Source organism: Perognathus longimembris, chromosome 14 (assembly GCF_023159225.1).
Source record: "Perognathus longimembris pacificus isolate PPM17 chromosome 14, ASM2315922v1, whole genome shotgun sequence".
Lineage (NCBI taxonomy): Eukaryota > Metazoa > Chordata > Mammalia > Rodentia > Heteromyidae > Perognathus > Perognathus longimembris.
The window spans coordinates 24,993,741-25,016,493 of record NC_063174.1 but is presented as its reverse complement, the minus strand read 5'-3'; the positions used below and the strand labels follow the sequence as shown (position 1 = coordinate 25,016,493).

The 22,753-nt window shown below is 38.5% G+C and overlaps 1 protein-coding gene and 1 pseudogene across 1 annotated transcript in view; both read left to right on the top strand.

Annotated features, from left to right (window-relative positions):
• Wdhd1 (WD repeat and HMG-box DNA binding protein 1) overlaps positions 1-22,753 on the top strand; it is a 60,560-nt gene that overhangs the window by 4,047 nt on the left and 33,760 nt on the right. Inside the window, 12 exon segments of the mRNA XM_048362948.1 lie at positions 2,657-2,768; positions 4,319-4,470; positions 6,001-6,112; positions 6,286-6,336; positions 7,182-7,277; positions 10,258-10,350; positions 11,279-11,385; positions 11,570-11,711; positions 17,113-17,317; positions 19,208-19,230; positions 19,232-19,390; positions 21,383-21,567. Of these exon segments, the coding sequence (XP_048218905.1) occupies positions 2,657-2,768; positions 4,319-4,470; positions 6,001-6,112; positions 6,286-6,336; positions 7,182-7,277; positions 10,258-10,350; positions 11,279-11,385; positions 11,570-11,711; positions 17,113-17,317; positions 19,208-19,230; positions 19,232-19,390; positions 21,383-21,567 (1,437 nt within the window).
• LOC125363570 lies at positions 13,210-14,066 on the top strand (annotated as a pseudogene).

Sequence of the window (22,753 nt, the reverse complement as noted above, 5' to 3'; positions counted from 1 at the left end):
GGCCAAAAAAAAAAGCAAGAAGAATAGTTAATATACCAAATGTATGTACATGTCTATCTGTCCATCTATAGCTCATCATTATTGAAAGGCTTATGAGGTGTGTGTGTGTGTGTGTGTGTGTGTGTGTGTGTGTGTAACATTTGAAAAGCATAGTGAAGCTATGATATTAGTAAGTAGTTAATACAGTGTATGACAAGATTGTTATTGGAGGACCGTTAAGAGTACTCTAAGAGCTGTATACCAAACTCCTTAGCTGAATCTTCTGCCTATATTTCTCAGTTCTGTTATGATTTCTGACTGGCCCTATCAGTTGGCACTTAAAACTTTGAGCATTTCTTTTGTTAGTTATGCTGCATTTAGAAACTGTTAGCAAAGTGGGTCACTTGTAGTCCCAGCTGCTTGGGACGATCATTCTTTGAGATCAGCCACAGCTGATTTATGAGACCCCCATCTCTCAGCCAATAAGTTGGATGTGGTGATATATTCCTACTATTCCACCCCTACGCAGGAAGCCTTAGGTAGAAGAATTGCAGTCTGAGGCTGGCTGTAGTGAAAAATAACTAAAGCACAACTCAAGTAGCAAAATGCCTACCTAGCAAGCACAAGTCCTGAGTTTAGATTGAAGTACTGTCCAAAAACAAACAACAAAAAAGAGAAAGATTGGCAAAAAGGGTTTTCACCAGCCATTTCTCAGACTTACCATGTTAAGGTGAGAATTCCATATGTTGCATGTGTGTTACACTATTAAACAGGTCATGGCAAAAGGTGGAAGTGCAAAGAAGAGGTCTGCCAAACCTATCCCAGCCAATTTTGATGCAACAGCTACTAATGTGTTTTTGTTTTTGCCAGTCCTGGGGTTGGCTTTAGGCTTCTTTTTGCTCAACTACTTACCTCTACCTCTTCAGCCACAGTATCACTTCCGGCCTTTTCTGTTTATGTGATGCTGAGGAATCAAACCCAGGGCTTTGTGCATGCCAGACAAACACTCTACTGCTAAGCCACATTCCCAGCCTCTACTAATGTGTTTTGCAGTTAAAAATTCTATCCCAAATGACCAAACCAGTTGGATACCCAAACCCAGGAGTATTTTGTGCAAACTGAGACTTGTGTTCTGCCTGTCTAATCCATAGTGACAAGAATCTGGTATTAATGACCCCAGCCTTCCTCTCCTTCTCATTTCCTGGATTGTCTACACTGAATAAATTCCTATTCTTTTTTTTTTGGCCAGTCATGGGGCTGGAATGCTGAGTCTAGGCACTGTCCCTAAGCTTCTTTTTGCTCAAGGATCGCACTCTACCACTTGAGCCACAGTGCCACTTCTGGCTTTTTCTGTAATTAATTGGAGATAAGTGTTTTATGGACTTTAATGCCCAGGCTAGTTTTGAACCATGATCCTCAGATATCAGCCTCCTGAGTAGCTAGGATTATAGGCTTAAGCCACTGTACCTGGCTAAAGTTCCTTTTCTTTATGAAATTCCTGTTTTGGATCATGTGCTTGAAACTGCTCTTGTTAGCAGTCTCAGCATAGCTTGTCTTTCTCGGAACTCCCAGTGTAAATAGCATTTTTTTCTTTATTGATTTAAAGTCTTGCCTTGTAGCTCAGGCTGACCTTGAACTCATGATTTTCCTGCCTCAGCTTCTTGACCATAGGGGTTACAGATGTGCTCCTCGACTGCTGGTTTTTGTAGCACTTTTTTCTGAGTCATGGTATTTTAGACTTCTAAATACTACTTTTTTATGAATCCTTCTAATTCTTCTAGGTGGGAATTAATTTTTTTCTTCCTAACATCTACAGTTTTTCTTTATTTCCTTTCGTATGTATAATTATGTGTGTATTAGTAATAACATAAAACGTGTACATATTTGTTAAAACACATATAAAGTATAGTAACATAATTATAACAGAGTATGTAATTATAGCATTTACATATGTGTGTATATGTAGATATATATATACATATATATATATTTTTTTTTTTTTTGCCAGTCCTGGGGCTTGAACTCAGAGCGTGGGCACTGTCCCTGACCAGCTTTTGCTTGAGACTAGCACTTTACCACTTAAACCATAGCACCACTTCTGGCTTTTTCTGTGTATGTGATACTGAGGATTTGAACCTGGGGCTTCATGCACACTAGGTAAATACTCTACCACTAAGCTACAGTTCCAGCCCTAAATATATCTTTAGTGGTTTGTTTTGTATATGTTCAGATACACTAAATGAACCAAAACACTCAGAAGATGAGGGTGTAAACAAATTATGACAGATACAATAGCTATTTGAACAATCACCTTTGGATAGTTGAAAGCATGCATCTATCATTTATTCATTCAGCAAACATTTATTAAAGTTTCTATGTGTCAGAAACTGCTTGGTGCTTTGGATATGGTTGTGAGCATGATAGACATGGTTCTTGCTATTGCAGAAATTACAGTTATGTGTCTTACATTTTTTACTAAGAAGTCATTCTATAGAGAGTATTAAGCTCATCTACATTTTATACAGATTGAGATTTAGTTGTATAAAATGAGAAAATAATGCTAATATCTTGGTTTTACTTAATACATAAGGGTAGCACTCCAAGTTAATATGCATGTTAATGCAAGTTAATATGCATGAAATTGGATGGCTTTTTAACGTATATGTTTACTTCACAGTTGTATTGTGACTTGTGGAAGTGACGGTGATGTGAGGATTTGGGAAGACTTGGATGATGATGATCCTAAATCCATTAATGTTGGAGAAAAGGCATACTCGTGTGCTTTGAAGGTAGTAAAAATAGTTTCGTCAGTTGATGTGAGATGATGTGATTTTTATGCTTGAGAGAACATACTTTTATGGAGACTTTGAATATAGATGTGTTCTTTTCCTTTGTTTCCCTTAGGAAATAATATTCAAGATATATAAGAATGCTGTAACTTGCCAAAAAACTTTAAGATAAAATAGGAAAGACTTATTAACAGTGTTGAGTCAAAGGGCAAATACACAAGAGGCTAGGGATGGTGGCTGATGCCTGTAATCCTTGCTACTCAAAAGCACAGGTTAGGATGGTTGTGTTTTGAGGCCAGCTTGAGCAAAGAGTTAGTTTAAAACCTCATCTTAACAACTATATCTAGGTGTAGTGGTGTGTTCTTGTTATCCCATCTACACATAAATAGGAGGACCATGGTCTAGGATTTCTAAGCAAAAATGCAAGCCCCTACCCAAAAAATAACTTAAATAAAAATGGGCTGGATAGAGTATATGTCTAGTAAGCATGAGCCCTGAATTTAAACTCTAGTAGTGCCCAATCAATCAAATAAATATAAACAGAAGAAAATGACATGTATATAAATATTGAAAACATTAATGAAAAATTCCTGTCGTTTTCTTTTTTTTTTTGGCCAGTCCTGGGGCTTGGACTCTGGGCCTGAGCACTGTCCCTGGCTTCTTTTTGCTCAAGGCTAGCACTCTGCCACTTGAGCCACAGCGCCCCCTCTAGCCATTTTCTGTATATGTGGTGCTGGGGACTCAAACCCAGGGCTCATGTATATGAGGCAGGCACTCTCGCCACTAGGCCATATCCCCAGCCCTGTCGTTTTCATTTTTTAAGACATTTGAGATCTAGAAAAATACAGTTTGTTTTTGTTGGTCATGAGGCTTGAACTCTGGGCCTGGGTGCTAGCTATTCCTGAGCTCCTCAGCTCAAGGCTAGCACTCTACCACTTGAGCCACAGCGCCACTTCCAGTTTTCTGGTGGTATTAGAAGTCACATGAACTTTCCAGCCCAGGCTAGCTTTGAACTGTGATCCTTAGATCTCAGCCTTGTGAGTAGCTAGGATTACAGGTGGGAGCCACCAGTCAGTGCCGCTTTTTTTTTTCTTTCTTCTTTCTTCCCTCCCTCCCTCCCTCCCTCCCTCCCTCCCTCCCTCCCTCCTTCCTTCCCTTCCTTCCCCAGTTCTGGGGCTTGAACTCAGGGCCTGAGCACTGTCCCTGGCTTCTTTTTGCTCAAGGCTAGCACGCTATCACTTGAGCCACAGTGACACTTCTGGCTTTTTCTATATATGGGGTACTGAGGAATCGAACCCAGGGCTTCATGTATATGAGGCGAGCATTTTACCACTAGGCCATATTCCCAGCACCCCCGCCCCCCCCTTTATTTTTTCTTTTTAACAGAAGTAAAAGAAGCCACAGGCTAAAAGACTGGCTTGTAGAGGTAGAATGAGTTATGTGTAGAAGAAAGCTTGGTGTTTCTTACAGCAGTTTTCAGTGGGTAGATACTGGGATACTGCCAACCATATTGGGCTTGCTATGCCAATGTTTCTTCTATTTTCTTTTAGAATGGAAAGTTGGTCACTGCAGTTTCCAACAATACCGTTCAAGTCCACACATTTCCTGAAGGAGCTCCAGATGGCATATTGACCCGCTTCACTACAAATGCAAACCATGTGATCTTTAATGGAGATGGTACTAAAATTGCTGCTGGATCAAGGTAAGGATCTGACAGAAGAAAAATGTTAGAAGGCAAAAAGCCTCATTCATTTATTTCAGGATAATATTTTAGGATTCTGTGCAATGAATTCTTACTTGTTCTTATTACATCTTTAGTATAAAGGTTTTCTTTTTTGCAGGGGAGGGGAATATAGGTACAGGGTTTAAACTAAAGGCTTCATGCTTGCTAGGCAGGTCCTTTTTTTTGGTTCCTTGTGGGACTTGAACTCAGCGACTGGGCACTGTCCCTGAGCTCTTTTGCTCAAGGCTAGTGTTCTGCCACTTTGAGCCACAGCCCCACTTCTTGTTTTTGAGTGATTAATTGGAGATAAAGAGTCTCATGGGGACTTTTCTGCCTGAGCGAGCTTTGACCTTGATCCTCAGATCTCAGCTACTTCTGGCCTTAGGTGCTTCACCACCTGAGCCACACCTCCACTTTTCTCTGAAGTAAATTTCTGTGCGTAAAAATTTTTTTCCTTAAAGTTTTTTTTTTCTATTATTATGAAGGTGACATACAGAGGGGTTACCATTTCATAAGTCAGGTAATGAGTACATTTCTTTTTGGACAATGTCACCCCCTTCCTTCATTCTTTCCCAGTTTTTCCCTCTCATCTCCACCTACATGTTAGATAGTTCATTTTCAACATAGTTTCTTCTGAGTGCCACTGCTTTTGTTCACCCTATATTTCTCCATTTTTGTGCCCCTCTTACCCTCCCAAAGACAGAAAAACAAGCAAATAAGACAAAAAAGAAAAGAAAAAGGAAGAAAACCTTGTGTTTCCATTTCCTGGAGTTCATTTTGATAACTATTATTTTATATGTTCACAGGCATAGCAGCATTGCACCTTTGTGTTCCTCCCCTAAAAGTGTCTTCCACTGGTTTCACTGTGTGTGAATGCTTCAAGTTGTGGATAGTTTATCATGTCGTGGGGTATTTTAGACCTAGCTTCCACATATGAGAGAACACATGCTCCATTTGTCCCTCTGAGCTTGGCTTATCTCACTTAAGGTGGATGAAATTTAATAAATAAAAGTTTTTATGACAATCATGTGATTGTTTTGTGAACTGAAAAAATATATTGCTTTGCAAACAGTTTACTCAGAATGTTAAAAGAGATCAGGGAATGGTGATAGTTTGATACAAATTTTAAAAATTATTTTAGGTAGAATCTGGATTGTACAATCTGAAATTTTGAGGATTCCCTTGATGCTTATTTTTCATAGGATAAATGTAATTGTTTGACTTGTTGAGGTGGAATGAAACACATAGTACTTTAAAAATGTGACTGTAATTTGATTACCAAATAATAGGAGCTTACAGTGTGACTATATAGAAGCCATTTAGGAGATTTATATTTTAACAGTGTGAAAAATCTTTATAAAGTAAAGGCTGAAAAGCTTATCATTAAATTTGAGTGCCAAATTTTGCAAGTTAGTATAAAGACATAATATTCACTCTTATGCTTTTGAAATGATAGCAGATGCTTTTGAGTTGGCATATGTTTAAATGCATTACTTTTACTGTTTATAGTGATTTTCTTGTCAAGATTGTGGATGTGGTGGATTGTAGCCAACAGAAAACATTTCGAGGACATGATGCCCCTGTTTTAAGTCTTTCTTTTGATCCTAAGGACATCTTTCTGGTAATTATCCTCCCATCACCCTTGTATGTTTCCTGAATGTGTATAAGGTTATGAGAGAATTAGCAGAAATTTTCACCCTGTTAGTGAAAGGTTATTTGATTGAATCAATGGAACCAATTTCTATGTTGTTTCATGGCTGTAATTTTAGGGAAATGTGTTGTTTATTCCTTCAGGCATCAGCTAGCTGTGATGGATCTGTCAGAGTGTGGCATATCTCCAATCAGGTAAACTCATCAATTTAAATTTAAAACTGTTTGCCAATTTCTGTCTTGTAGTGGGTGTCACATATTGTATTATTGGGCCATAATACTTACTTTTTTTGGTAGTATGTTTCAAGTAGCTTTAAGTGTTTTTGTGATCAAATTGTAAAATTGTAGAATAATGTGAAAGTATGTTAAAGACTTGATTGCTTTTATGCCTGATCACAAGGGGAATGATCGATTTATATCTTTTATATATGTTTACAAATAATTACCACATGTTAGGTCTTCTATTGGATGTTGGTGGTGCAAAACTGAGGCTTAGACCACACTTAGAGAGTTACATATGCTTCTAATAATAGGTTTTAAAGAATATGTCCAGAAAATGTTCTCTGGAGTGATAAAGAACAGTTAGGTCTTCCTGAGGCAATCAGACCATGTAGGGCATTTCTGAAGTAATGTGGCAGTTGAAAAGAATTTCTGCACAGATATGCCTCAGTAGCCTCTGTTCATCCCCACATTCTTGAACTATTTAGTTCTGACCTTGACACCTTAACATTTTATAGTAGACATTTCAAGTTTCATTTATATTTGTAGATGTTAAAATTTTAAGATACTGAGGGATCTTTTCTCTGCATGTTTATTCATTGGCTATATTGTTTGCTTATTCTGCACAGAAAATATATATGTAAGTATATCCAAGACATTTGAAGAACTTGAAACAATTTAGCCTAATGAAGTTTTATAATCAAAGTAATAAATTGCTCTTTCTGAGATATGTATCAGTTTGAAGAACCTGCCTATTAAGTGAACTCAGTTTGGGGGGAGTTATCATAAAGAGAAATAAATTTTCTTTTTTAAAAATCCAGACATGTGCTATTAGTTGGCCACTACTACAAAAATGCAATGATGTGGTAAATGCAAAATCCATCTGCAGACTTGCTTGGCAGCCACAAAGTGGGAAGGTAAATGGCTTTTATATTTCTACCTTTGAATTATTTTTCTAGTTCTTGTAAACTTTCAATGTAAGAATAGTATTCTTAAATTATAATTTTTGTTTGAATTAAGTTTTGAAAATTTGAAATATTGAAATACTTCTGAGAGAGAGAGAGGAAGAGAGAGAGAGAGAAAGAAAGAATGTGTGTGTGTGTGTGTGTGTGTGTGATATATTTGTTGGTGGTGGTCATGGGGCTTGAACTCACAGCTTGAGTGCTGTCCCTGAGCCTCTGTGGTCAAGGCTAGCACTCTACCAATTGAGCCACAACTCCACTTCTGAAAATTTTCAATTTTTAAAAAATCATTTTTAACTACTTCAGAGGATAAAATCAGGAGGATTGAAGTTCAAGACCAGCCTGAGCAAAAAGTTCACAAAATCCCATTTCAACCAACAAAAGCTGGTTCAATAGTTCAAGAATGTGGTTTCTTGTGTCTATCATTCCAGCTAAGTGAGCAACAGAAGAATCCTATGAACATATTCATACATACACACTGCAGAGTATATAGAGCAAGAACATCGCACCATATGGAAGATTCAGAATATCCTACTTGTTCATGCATAGAGAACTAGATAAATTAATTGTGGGTAGTCCTAAGAGTGAAATTTTCTCTAATGGTTAGAATGAAGTAGATTTTTCATTACCTCATAGGGAATGATCTTTTAGATGCTCTGTTACATGAAAATATTAAGCTATAGAGGGCAGGTATAGATAGGGTATTATTGCTTATTAATAAAGAATGAAAGATTGCCAGGTGCTTGTGGCTCACACCTGTAATCCTAGCTACTCAGAAGGCTGAGATCTGAGGATTGCAGTTCATAGCCATCCCAGGCAGGAAAGTCTGGAAAGAAGCAGGGTATTAGTTTTGAGGAAAAAGAAGAAAAAAAAAACCCTCAAGGACAGTGTTTGGGCCCTCAATTCAAGCCCCACAACTGACAAAAATAAATAAATAAAATAGTGAGGGACTGGGAATATGGCTTTGCGGTTGAATGCTTGCCTCAGCACCACATAAACAGAAGTGGACCTTTGGCTCTAAGTGGTAAAGCAAGCCTTGAGCAAAAAGAAGCCAGAGACAGTGCTCAGGCCCTGAGTCCAAGCCCCAGGACTGGCCAAAAAAAAAGTGAAAGCTGTCTAAGAATTTAGTTTTCCATGAATACTTAAATGTATGTACATATACGTTCTTATGTACTCTGCTTATATTTGCCATTGCATAAAAGTAGGATTTAGGGATATATTTTTTTCAGAATATATGCTGCTTTGTGTCATATCAGCTGTTTTTGTTCTTTTTCTTGTTATGGGGCCTGAATTGAGGGCCTGGGTGCTTTTCTGCTCAAGGCTAGTACTCTACCGTTTGAACCACAGCTCTACTTCCAGTTTTCTGGTAGCTAATTAGAAATAAAAATCTCAGGGACTTTCCTGCATGGACTGGCTATGAACCTTGATGCTTAGATCTCAGCCTCTCGAGTAGCTAGGATTACAGGTTTGAGCCACCAGCACCCAGATCATGTCAACTTTTTTTTTTTTTTTTTTTTTTTTGCCAGTCCTGGGCCTTGGACTCAGGGCCTGAGCACTGTCCCTGGCTTCTTTTTGCTCAAGGTTAGCACCCTGCCACTTGAGCCACAGCACCACTTCTGGCCGCTTTCTATATATGAGGTGCTGAGGAATTGAACCCAGGGCTTCATGAATACAAAGTGAGCACTCTTGCCACTAGGCCATACTCCCAGCCACCATGTCAACTTTTAAGAGTGTACATTCTGCACAAAAGTAACCATTGTGCTCAGAGGGAATATAGTATACTTCAGTACTTTTCTCTGCTGGCAAAACAATAATCTAATTAAAAGTAAAGCTAGTATTAATAATTCATTTTTATATGCTTGGAAAAAATACTGTTTTGTTTTGTTTTGGTGCTCGGCCTCATGATTGCTGAGTGCACACTCTGCCACTGAGCTACATCCGCAGTTCGTCCATCCATTCTCCCTCCCTCCGTGGAATTTGGAAGAATTATGTAAGAAGGTTTTTTTTTCTATTTTTTTGGTGCTAGTACTGGGCTTGAACTTAGTGCCTCATGCCCTCACTTGGCATTTTTGCTCACGGCTGGCTCTCTTCTACTTAAACCATACCTCAACTTCTGTTTTTTTGCTAGCTAATTGGAGATAAGTCTCATAGCCTATTCAGCTAGCTGGCTTTGAACTGGGATCTTCAGATCCCAGCCTTTTGAATAGCTAGGGTTATAGGCACAAGCCACCAACAGCCAGCTTAGAATTTTTCAACTGCTTCCCCCTTCCCCCTTTTGTTCCAGTACTTGGGTTTGAATTTAGGACCTCATGATCTTGTTTGGCTTTTTCATGCAAGGCTGGTGTTCTACCCCATAAAACCCACCTCCACTTCTATAAATTTCTCTTTTCTTTGCTTTTACGATATTCAAAGGATTCTGATTTTATTTCCTTTTGGAAAAATGAGTTGAATATTTTGATGCAGAGCCCAGATTCCCTTAGAAATAGCATTAATAATAGTAGTAAGCCCTGGTAACTCACACCTATAACCCTACCTACTCTGGAGGCTGAGATCTGAGGATCAGAGTTTGAAGTAGCTTGGGCTGTGAGACTCTTTATCTTCAGTTAAACATAAATAGCCAGAACTGGAGTTGTGATTCAAGAGGTAGAGTGCTAGCCTTAAGCACAAAAGCTCAAGGACAGGCCCAGAGTTCAAGCCCCAAGACTGGCAATAAATAAATAAATAAAGCTAAGTGTTGCCTGTTTTTTATTGCCAAGTTGTAGAGTGATAATCCATTTTTTTTTTCATTTCAGCATTTTAAATAATTTTTTGTTTTGTTAGTTTCAATTAAAATTTCCTTGTATGTTTCATAAATTTATGTATGTTTTATAAATTTGTCCTCCTCAAATTAAACATAATGTAAACTTTTATTTAAATTATTTATATTTTCTAATAGTTACTCGCAATTCCTGTGGAAAAATCTGTAAAATTATATAGAAGAGAAACATGGAGTAATCAATTCGATCTTTCAGATAGTTTCATCTCTCAGGTAGGTTTTGTGACACTTTCAGGAGACCATAAGCATACTTAATGCCTATTCCACCAAATACGGTTGCAGTGAAATATTATGGGAAGTGGAGAAAAGCTTCCCACTGTGTGTGTGTCTGTGTCTTTTGGAAAAAAGACTCAGCCTTTTCCATAATGGATTTTTGCTAATTTATATGACCTTTCTTGTATATGATTTGATAAGGAAAAAAGCATCTTTGAAGTCTAAAATTTAACTCTAGCTTAATAATTAGAGCAATTAATAGTTTTTATTGTAAAGTGAGTGGAATATTAGAGCAAGAAAGGTTGTTATTATGTTCTTCTTGCTCATTCTCTGTCTCTGTCATGTCTATATCTCTTACATTTTAGAGCAAGGAAGGTTATCACTCTACTTCTCTTTTAGAGACGGCACATGTTTACACCCCACCCCGCCCCCCCACATTTGTAGTTAAGCAAACAGGCACATAGGTGAACACTGACTTACTAAGGGTCACTTACTTCATTTACTGGTTCTCTTCATCTTGATGGCGAATGAATGGTAAGAGGGTGCCTACTGTCTATTTCCAAGGTGATTTCTTTTTAGATTCTTTTTTTTGTGTGTGTGTGTGGGGGGGGTCATGGGGCTTGAACTCAGGGCGTGGGCACTGTCCCTGTGCTTTTTTAAAAGCTCAAGGCTAGTATTCTACAATTTTGAGCCATAGTGCCACATCCAAGATTTTACTTTTAAAATTTGATGCTGATACAGTTTTCTTGTGGCAATTTTCTCTTTTCTTGATTTCTTGCAGCAGTTTTCAGTTAAAAAACAAGTCTTTGTCTTACCATTTATATATCAAATGTAATTATAAATAATAGAGAATAGGAACTTTAAAAATTGGGAGCAATGAGTATTAGTTTAAAATTAGGTGTTATTTGTTAACTGTTTTTCATTACAGACCCTTAATATAGTAACCTGGTCTCCTTGTGGACAATATTTAGCTGCAGGTAGCATTAATGGTTTAATTATAGTTTGGAATGTGGAAACCAAAGTCTGCATGGAAAGGTATGATTCTTTTTCTTTTTTGCTCATTTGTATTATATTTGAGTATTACTATAAAATACTTCAAAACTGACATTTACAGCATCTAGTTGTCAAAGTTATTAACCTTTTCTAACCAAAAATTACCTAAAGAACTACAGTTTATATTTTCAACAGTATTTTCAAGAGTTTGCTCTTTCATTTTTAGGGTGAAACATGAGAAAGGTTATGCGATTTGTGGTCTGGCCTGGCATCCTACTTGTGGTCAAATATCTTACACGGATGCAGAGGGAAACCTTGGGCTCCTGGAAAACGTCTGTGATTCTAGTGGAAAGACTTCAGGAAGTAAGGTAATGTGGACTATGGTAGAGCATTTTCTTCCAACTGTTTCTGCATTAGAATGGATTCAAAGACAATCTACCATACTTTCTTGTGATAGTATAACTCATATTTCTGTTCTTTGATGCTCAGCAATTATTTATAGTTACAGAATTTTTTTCAAATTTATTTGATTTCGATAGTATTGGGATTTGAACTCAGAGCCTTGTGCTTTCTAAGCACATGCTCCATGACTGGAGCCATACCCTCAGCCCTAGCAATTATCTATAATAAAGAAAAGTTCCAGCTGGGTGCTAGTAGCTCATGCCTGTAGTCCTAGCTACTCAGAAGGCTGAGATCTGAGGATCGAGATTTGAAGCCAGCCCGGACAGGAAGCTCCATGAGACATTGATCTCCAATAAACTACTCAAAAAAGCTGGAAGTGGCACTGTGGCTCAAGTGGTAGAGTGCTCATCTTGAGCAAAAAGAAGCACAGGGACAGTAGTCTCAGGTCCAACAAAAAGGAAAAAAAAGAAAACTTTCTTTTACTTTTTTTTCCTTTTTGTGGCGCTGCTTGATTGAACATTGGGCCTCATGCTTGTATTCCTCCACTTGAGCCACAACTTCCGTCCTCAACTTTTTCAATGTTTTTTTTTTTTTTCTTTTGCCAGTCCTGGGGCTTGAGCTCAGGGCCTGAGCACTGTCCCTGGCTTATTTTTGCTCAAGGCTAGCACTCTACCACTTGAGGCACATCGTCACTTCTGGCTTTTTCTACATATGTGGTGCTGAGGAATTGAACCCAGGGCTTCATGTATATGAGGCAAGCACTCTACCACTAAACCATTCCCAGCCTTTAAGCTAACATTCTTGAGTAAACTAGTTATTTTCTTATCTTGGTCTGAGAAGGGGGTGGGGGCAAGTTGAGTATAAACTTTTAAGCCAGCATTTTTGAGTAATCTAGCTATCTTCTTATCTTGGTTTGGGAGAAGAGACAGGCATAAGGGCCAAGAAGACTGTCCTCCTTTGCATCCCTCTGCACTCTGCCTAAGTGACCCTTGCCTCTTAGGCATCCCTGGTATGGTGCCTTTGCATGTAGCCAAGGGTGCCTTCTGCCTTGCTAAGAGAGATCAGTGCTCCTTGACAAAATATCCATGTGCATAGCAAAGAAACCGCCTTTCCCATCCTAATGTATATTCTGACAGGATATATGTTCTCTGGAAAAAGTAAAATAGAAAAAGGTACTTGGTCTTGAATTTCTGGGTCCAGTTGAGTAGAATTAGATCAGGAGATACTTATGAGGAAGCAAAGAAATTTAACATAATTATATTGGAAAGCTAATGTTTAATAAAATGAGAGAATAAGAAAAGGTACTTCTAAATTCATGTATTTAAATATAATTTAATGGCCTGCTCTCCGCGGACCCTGTGGAAGACAGGCTCCCCTCGGAAGCTCGCAGAGACAAGCTCGCCCTCCCCCGGCCTCCCGGTGCAAGCCCGCGCTGTAGGCCTCCGGTGTCTGGTTTCCGGGGGCGGGGGTGGGGAGTGGGGGCGGGGGAGAAGCCGGCGCTGCCGAGATGATAGAGGTACCAACAACACCTGACATCCAGAATCTGCTACACCAGCTAAACACCCTCCTGGAACAGGAGTCGAGATGTCAGCCAAAGGTCTGTGGCCTGAGACTGATCGAGTCTGCCCACCACAATGGTGTCAGGATGACCGCCAGACTCAGGGACTTCGAAGTCAAAGACCTTCTGAGCCTGACCCAGTTCTTTGGCTTTGACACAGAGACTTTTTCTCTGGCTGTGAAAATGAAGGTACAGCCCAAGCACCTTGGGTGTGTTGGACTGAGCTGTTTTTACTTGGCTGTAAAGTCAGTAGAAGAGGAAAGGAATGTCCCTTTGGCAACTGGCTTGATCCGAATCAGTCAGTATAGGTTTACAGTTTCAGACTTGATGAGAATGGAAAAGATTGTCTTGGAGAAGGTGTGTTGGAAAGTCCGAGCAACCACGGCCTTTCAGGAGAACTTGCCTTTCAGAATGCTTCCCTCATTCAGGAGAACTTGCCATCTGAAAGGAGAAATAGCCTTAATTTTGAAAGACTAGAAGCTCAACTTAAGGCTTGTCACTGCAGGATCGCGTTTTCTAAAGCAAAGCCTTCGGTGTTGGCCTTGTCGAATGTCTTCAGAAGCATTCCAAGATAAGTGGTCGGGATTTGATCTTCTGGCAAGAGCTTGTATCCAAATGTTTGACTGAATACTCATCCAACAAGTGTTCCAAACAGAACGTTCAGAAGTTGAAGTGGATTGTTTCCCGGCGGACCGTTCCACAGTTGAAGCACAGTTACTATAGAATAAGTCACCTCCCAACCAGCACAGTTACTATAGAATAAGTCACCTCCCAACCATCCCCGTAACAGTTTCTTTTTGTTTGTGTTTTTTTTTTTGGCCAGTCCTGGGCCTTGGACTCAGGGCCCAAGCACCGTCCCTGGCTTCTTCCCGCTCAAGGCTAGCACTCTGCCACTTGAGCCACAGCGCCGCTTCTGGCCGTTTTCTGTATATGTGGTGCTGGGGAATCGAACCTAGGGCCTCGTGTATCCGAGGCAGGCACTCTTGCCACTAGGCTATATCCCCAGCCCCCCGAAACAGTTTCTTAAATGGGCAAATTTGGTCCTCTGTGTAGGAAAAAAAAAGTTTCAGTGGTATCATTTTCTAATGCAAGTGAAGAATTGAAATATGATCTTCAAAATAAGCCAGATGGAATTAGAATAACCTCACTGCTCTAGTCAGCGAGTACTTAAAGCATTTATTGTGTATGCAGCAGAACCTGCATTCCTTGAACTCCTGTAATCAGTTTAACTCATTACCTCCCCTTTGATAATGGGCATCATTTCCATCATCAGTGTAGGAAACTGTGACGTGCCTAGTAGTCTGAGTCTGTAAGGTAGCATGGAAATAGTGGTTTTATTGCCTATCTTGCTATACATAAACCCCAAATATAACTCCAAGTAACATCAGCCAAAGTTGAGCGGCAGGACCAAAACTCGGCCCTGGCTCACAAGCCCTAGCATTTCAACCTTGGTGAGAAACAAGGTTATGGACAGTGCTTATCTTTCTTCATCCTGTGCTTTATGTGATATGCTTTAAAAAAATGTAGGTTTGGTCACATTCTCTATGCATTAGCCCTCTAAATTTCCTAACTCGTTATCATTTTGTACTCAAAAGTAAATGTTACCATTTAACAAACCTACATGTAATTATGAATCTTAGCTATGAACCATTACTTTTAGAAGCTAGTTGACATTTAGGCAATTTCAACGCAATTGGGATTTTTGTTCACTTAAATTTGTGGTATTGAAGAAAAAAACAAAACCCTCTGGAACCTTCTTCTACAACCTTAAGTATGGATCCCATTTTATAATGGATGTAAGCTATGCTACCTTAAAACACCACAACTACAGATTATCACTGTAACCTCAGACCTGGGAAAACTGGCTAATGAACGCTTAGTACAACTGTGTTTAGACTTGAATTCATCTGTAAAGCATTCAAGGCTAAAGGCACCAAGGTGAAATAACAACAAACCTAGGAAGGTAAACTGTGAATCTTCATTTCTCACTTTGATCTAACTTTCTATATTAGAGCTGTTGTTTCTAAGTGGTATTGGTGATGGTAAACTACTTAAACATTAACATTTTAATTTATGAAGTTTACATCAAAACCAACATTTCACATATGCACTTTAAGGCTTCAGAGTTAATATTCTAGGCAGTAAATGGCTTCTTGAACTCACAACACAGGTAGCAGGTAATTTGAAGAAAGGGATTTTACTGCTAAATATAAGTTACATTTGAATTTGCAGGCATTTTATATAAAGCAAAAAAAAAAGACCTGGGAAGTTTGGTATATCATCTTTAATATTTCTCCTAGAACAGGTGATGTTTACATCCATGGTGAATTTTTATAATCTACTGCCTTAACTCTAGTCCCATTGTGTTAGTAACTCAAACCTCAAGTGTCACTCTGAAAACTTGTTTTACCTCCACTAAAATAGCTGAATAAGCTAGATAACCCACTCCAGTTTTTACAACAGACTTTTTATAAAACTGCAGTTGCTTCTAATGCACAATTTTGTTTTTAAAAGAAGAGACTATTTTCAAACACACCCCTCTGTGTCTTAGGAAAGACCATCACCCGCATAATCACAAGATGGCAGAAGTAGTAGTGAGGGTGGTTCCCTTTGGCAGGTCGATTTAAGGAGACGTAGAAAGTGTTACAGAGAGTACTTGCATAGCCCGAGTCCCTCCAAAAAGGCGGTTAGCAATTCTGACCTGTTATGGATAAATGAGTGCTGAAGAACCAAACCAAAGCCCCACAGAGTATGTTTTCCCTATCTTTTGTAGACCATGCTTTATGGGTAGCCTTTCGGTTTCCCCAAAGGGCTGATTCATTTCAGCATTTTAAAAACATCAATGTTAACTTAGAGTTGGCAGATGCAACCTGACCAACTATTGTTTGGTGTACCTTTCAATAAAATTACTGAAATGTAAAAAAAATATATATATAATTTAATGAGCAGATAGTAACAAAATATTATTTAACCATTGTAGCCCTAAGAGTTTATGAACCCAAATTCAAAAAGGTTTTGGGTTTTCTTGTTGGAAAGTTGGGTCTTTACCTTATATTCATGATGAGGGATATAAAATGATGACAATGACAGAAATATATATTGTAAAGAACAAAATATTGCTTTATTTCCATGTAAAACATTATGCTATATTCTTTATTAATGGTCTTCTGATAATGTATATTCCCAAATTATAAATTTATATTGCCTTAACATTTGTAGTTTCATTCATCCTGTAGGAATAATTTATAATTTCTGAAACATATTGGCTGTAAAGTGAATGAAATACTTGTTTACAATGACATTGAACTTCCGTTTACATGTTTATGTTCCTATGAAATAATGATGAAATTTATGTTGAATTATTTTGCTTCCTGTCTTTCTACTGGTTCTATCACTTTGTTTCTTTAAATATAAAAATATAACAACAAAAACTCCAACTAGCTTTAACTGGGATTGTTTAAAGCAAATGTGTGAAAACTAGGTACTACTGGGTGAGTAAAGCTGGGTATAGAGCTACCTGCCTGTAGTCCCAGCACTGGAGAGACTGAGATGGGAAGATTTCAAGTTCCAGGCCATCCTGAAAAACTATGTAAGAAGATCTTGTCTCGAGAAAGTAAACAAAAACAAAGTAAATGGGAGAATGTCTTATGAGAGACTTGTCTCTTGGGACTGTGTAGTTGGGTGCTAGAGCACTTTCCTATGAAGAACAAAAGGCACTTGGTTTATCCCAGAAACACCAAAACCAAAAAAGGGATAGCCTTTTAGTTGAATTTTACTAATATGTGCTAAATTATATTCATTTGTTCAAGGTGTCTAGCAGAGTGGAAAAGGATTACAATGATCTTTTTGATGGAGATGATACAAGTAATCCTGGAGACTTTCTACATGACAGTGCAGTTGAGGTCCCCTCTTCTTCAAAAGGGGTTCTTGATGATGATGATGATGACCTCACGCTTGCGTCTAGTCGTTCTAGACATCGCGGTCATATCCTAGAAGATGACGAAAACTCAGTCGGTATGTATTTGACTGTGTTCATTTGCCTTGATGAATATTTTTTAAGTTAAATCTGTTATTTAAAGAGCTTGAAATGTAGCCAAAGTCGTGCTTAGACTAAAGTTTATAACATATTCTGAATTATACTCATACATTAAAAATGGAAGTTTCAGACCAGCCATACCAAGTAGTGTCTAGTTAGGAGTGTGACTTGTATTATATTTACAAACTAGGAAAAGAAGATAAATACCAAACGGGAAGAGGGAAGGAAATAAAGCATGTGATTCAATAAAATTGACAAGAAAAAAAAAAGTTATGGAAGCCAAAAACTAGTTCTTTGAAAAGAACAGTGAAATTGCTAAGTATCTACCCTGAGCAACTAAAAGAGATGCTATTTTTCATTCACTCATTTAGTAGCAGAGCTTGTAAGTCAGGGTCTTGAGTGCTGTGTTTTTTCACCCATATTTGGTGCTCTTTCGCTTCAGCCACATGTCCAGTGTCTCTTTTGCTAGTCGTTAATTGGAGCTGGAATGTCTTAGACTTTTCTTCCCACACTACCTTCAAACCTCAGTCTTTAGCTCTCAGCCTCCTAAAGTAGCAAGGCTTACAAGTGTAAACCACTAGCATCCAGTTTGTTTATTCTTTTTTGAGAGGGAGAAGAAGTTAGTATTATAGTACTGGTATTTGAACTAAGAACCTTTGGCTTGCTAGATAGGCACTTTACTCCGAGCCAAGCCTCTAGCAAGTTTTTCAAAATTTTTCTTGGAAGCTCAAGTTTTATCACTGGTGACAAGTTCTCTTAGTTATTTTTCTTAAATGACAGGTTTGCTTCATTTATTTCCAAAGAAGTCACATTTAGATCTTTATAACCATGGTTTATTTCGTTATAATAGTAATAATTAAAAAAAATAAGTTTACCTTAGAACTGAAACCATTGCCTAGCTTTTTTTGGTACCAGTCCTGGGGCTTGAACTCAGGGCCTAGAGGAGACACTACTTGAGCCACAGCTCTATTTCTAGCTTAAAAAATATTTTTTTTAAAAAAAAATTACAGATAAGAGTCTCATAGACTTTCCTACACAGGATGGTTTTGAACCACAATTCAGATTTCAGCCTCCTTAGTAGCTAGGATTATAGACATGAACCTGGCACAACTTAATTTTTTTTTTTTTGGCCAGTCCTGGGCCTTGAACTCAGGGCCTGAGCACTGTCCCTGGCTTCCTTTTGCTCAAGGCTAGCACTCTGCCACTTGAGCCACAGCGCCACTTCTGGCCATTTTCTGTATATGTGGTGCTGGGGAATTGAACCCAGGGCCTCATGTATACGAGGCAAGCTCTCTTGCCACTTAGGCCATATCCCCAGCCCCACAACTTAATTTTGTTGTGTGTGGGGTTTGTTTTTTTTCCCAGTCCTGAGGCTTGAACTCAGTGCCTGAGCACTGTCCCTGGCTTCTTTTTGCTCAAGGCTAACACTCTACCACTTGAGCCACAGCGCCACTTCTGGCTTTTTCTATATATGTGGTGCTGAGGAATCGAACCCAAGGCTTCATGTATACGAGACGAGCCCTTTACCACTAGGCCATATTCCCAGGCCCTCTAATTTTTTTTTTAAGTTGTCATCATGCTTCTTTGTTTAACATATAGGACGTTTTAAAGAAAAATTCTGTGGAAGGATGAAGATTAAATAAAAACCAATATTTTTGGTATAAGAATGTGGTAACTGACAATGCAGGGACTACTAATATAGTAGTATTGCAGTTCATGCCACTGCTTTAATTGGTGCCAAGGACCATGAGTTTCACCTACCAGTGCTTTTGTACCATTGCTGTATCTTAGCATGTGGTGTGCCATTTATTATGTATCAATTGTCAGGTTATTGGTATTCATGATTCTTGTTTAATCCTGTGTTGTAGATGTTACAATGCTGAAAAACGAGTCTTCTCAAGGAGGAAGAGGATGATGATCAGGCAGGCAGTAGTCATAATCTACCACTTGTAACATCCCAAAGGCCATTTTATGATGGGCCCATGCCAACTCCCCGACAAAAGCCCTTCCAGTCAGGTTCTACACCCCTACATCTCACTCACAGATTCATGGTAAGCCTTCAATGTCCACTCAACTTTTAAAATAGCTTTTCAAGCTAGGTAGCAGTGACTCATGCCTATAATCCTAGCTACTCAGGAGGCTGAGATCTGAGGATTGGGGTTTGAAGCCAGCCTGGGCGGGAAAGTCCATGAAGCTTTTATCTTCAATTAATCAGCAAAAAGGTGGAAGTGGAGCTGTCTCTTGAGTGGTAGAGTGGTATCTTTGTATGTGCATGGGGTGGGGGGCGGTTGCTCAGGGACAGTGCTCAGGCATTGAGTTCAAGCCTCAGGATAGGCACACATAAAACACAAAAGTGTTGTTGCAGTATTTACAAAGAAGAAAACCTTTTGTTGGAGAGCTTAAAAAGTTTATTCACATAATTTATTTTGTTACCAGTACTGGTGCTTGAACTCATGACCAGGACACTGTCCCTGAGCTTTTTTGCTCAAGTGCTCTACCACTTGAGCCACAGCTCTACTTCTGGCTTTTTGGGGTTAGACAGAAGAATCTCACAGACTTTCCTGCCCAGGATGGCTTTGACTCTCAGTCCTCAGATCGCAATCTCCTAAGTAGCTAGGATAACAGGCATAAGCCACTTGACACTTGGCTAAAAGTTTAATATTTTTATTTGTTGGTTATTTGTGATTTTCTACTTTGGTTTTGCTTGTTATCCTTTTTGAAAGACACAGGATGTAAATATTAAGAGGTGTTAAATACCAAGCTTTATTCTCATCAGTAATTGTGAAGTAATTTTTCCTGCTGTCAGAATTTTATAGTTATATTTAATATTACTATACTAACACTAGTTTTATTAGAAACACTAGAGCCCAGGGGGTCCTTATAGTGAATATCAGTAAAGATGAGATTTCCAAATGATATTTCTTGCTATTTTCATCCATGAAATTTACTGTGAGTAAATTAAAGTTCAGAAATGTTTCTTCTGAGGAGTTTAATGGTTCCCTTATTCAAAGGCCAATTATACAGGAAATTTTTAACCTGATACTAGGACTTTGAATTCAGTGAGCCTCTGATTGCTCTCAGCTTACTTGCTCATTGCTGGCACTCTACTTCCTGAGCCATGTCTTCAGTCCAGAGTTTTGCTGGTTAATTTGAGATGGAATATCTCAGGCATCTTTTCCCTGGTTGGCTTTGAACCAAGATTGAACCTAGTATCCTGAGAAGCTGCGATTACAGATGTAAGCTACCAGCAATCAGCTCTAAAGTAACTTTTCTAATGATAGCAGTGTATTTTATTTTATTTTTTGTCAGTCATGGGGCTTGGGCTCAGAGCCCAGGCATTGTCCCTGAGCTCTTTTGCTCAAGGGTAGCACTCAACCACTTTGAGCCACAGCTCTACTTCCAGTGTTCTGGTGGTCAATTGGAGATAAGAGTCTTACAGACTTTCCTGCCCAGGCTGGCTTTGATCCTCAGATCTCAGCCTCTTGAGTAGCTAGGATTATGGGCATGAGTGACTGGCATCTGGGCAGTGTAGTTTTTTTTTTTTTTTCATTTTTATTAATTTTTTTGCCAGACCTGGGACTTGCACTTAAGGCCTGAGCACTGTCCCTGGCTTTCTTTTGCTCAAGGCTAGCACTCTACCCTTTGAGTCACAGTGGCACTTCAGCCTTTTCTGTTTATGTGGCACTGAGAAATCAAACCCAGAGCTTCATGCATGCTAGGCAAGCAGTCTACTGCCAAGCCACATTCCCAGCCCCAGTGTATTTTTTTAAAAAACTCTATAAAGTATACATTAGCTGCCTTGCTATATAAATATATCTATGCAATTTCCCATGAAGAAAGAATAACTGGTCATTGTAAATCTTTTGTGCAATTGTAGCTCAATTGGTAACTGGTGTTACTTATGTTGCCTAAACTATAGTTTGACACCCATAACTTAAACACTGGTATAGCTTGAATCATAATATTAATTGGTAGTATTGTAGTTGCTAATTCTGAAATTTTTAGTCTTTCTTAGACTTAAATTTAATCTTACCTATTTGTAGGTATGGAATTCTATTGGAATTATTCGTTGTTATAATGATGAGCAAGACAATGCCATAGACGTAGAGTTCCATGATACCTCCATACACCATGCAACACACCTATCAAACACATTGAATTATACAGTAGCAGATCTTTCCCATGAAGCTATTTTGTTGGCGAGTGAAAGCACTGATGAACTAGCAAGGTAAATTCAAGATTTTGAGAGAGTTTGGTACTGTTAAACTGTTATATTTTTTAAATGAAATTGAGAAAGAATTTTTGGTATACACACCAGCACACCCATAAGACCTCAGAACAGGTGTCTGTTTTCTCTCATTATTTCCTCATGACATTCTCTATATACCAAAGCAGCATATGTAAGTTGTAGGATGAGATGTGGAATTACTTTTGCATTGTTAGTGCTATTACTACTATTAGTAATATAGATTCATTGGAGATGGAATACATGTTTTGAAAAAGGAAGTTTCTTCTAGAATCCTGCTCACAAATATAAGTACTCTTGACAACTTGATGCATATCTTTGAAGATATATTCCTATATGAATCTTTTTAAAGTTTACTGTATTACAGTATAATTTATATGCAATAGAATGCACTTATTTATGTATAGTTTTGAGTTGACAGATATGTATAAATTGAGGTATGACTACTATAATAAAAACGTTTTGTTTTTTTTTTTTTGTCCTACTGTACTGGGATTTGAACTCATGATTTTATGCTTTCCAGGATGGCAATGTATGATTTGAGCTATACTCCCTAACCCGTTTTCCTTTTGTTAGTTTTTAAAAATAGGGTTCTGTAATTCTGCCTAGCCAGTCTGGATGTCAGTCTTCTTACTTATACTTTTCACTTATTGGGAAAATAGGTATTAAACTACATCACTTTTTTACTGGCTAAGATAAGATCTGATGTCTGTCTCCAGAATAACTGGACTATACAGGTGTGGGTCACCATGCCAAGTTTATAATATTTTTTATATTTTTGTTAAAACTATTTTTATTAAAAATCTTTTTCTCATATTCTTTTCTAGTTAACTCAGTTCTAGCCTTTGAATAAATCTCTTTGAAAAAGAAAGTTTTGGGCTGGGGATATAGCCTAGTGGCAAGAGTGCCTGCCTCGGATACACGAGGCCCTAGGTTCGATTCCCCAGCACCACATATACAGAAAACGGCCAGAAGCGGCGCTGTGGCTCAAGTGGCAGAGTGCTAGCCTTGAGCGGGAAGAAGCCAGGGACAGTGCTCAGGCCCTGAGTCCAAGGCCCAGGACTGGCCAAAAAAAAAAAAAGAAAAAGAAAGTTTTTATGTATCTTTACTAGCATGTACTAATTATACAAAGGAGTTTCACTGTGCTGTTGTATGTATAATATACTTT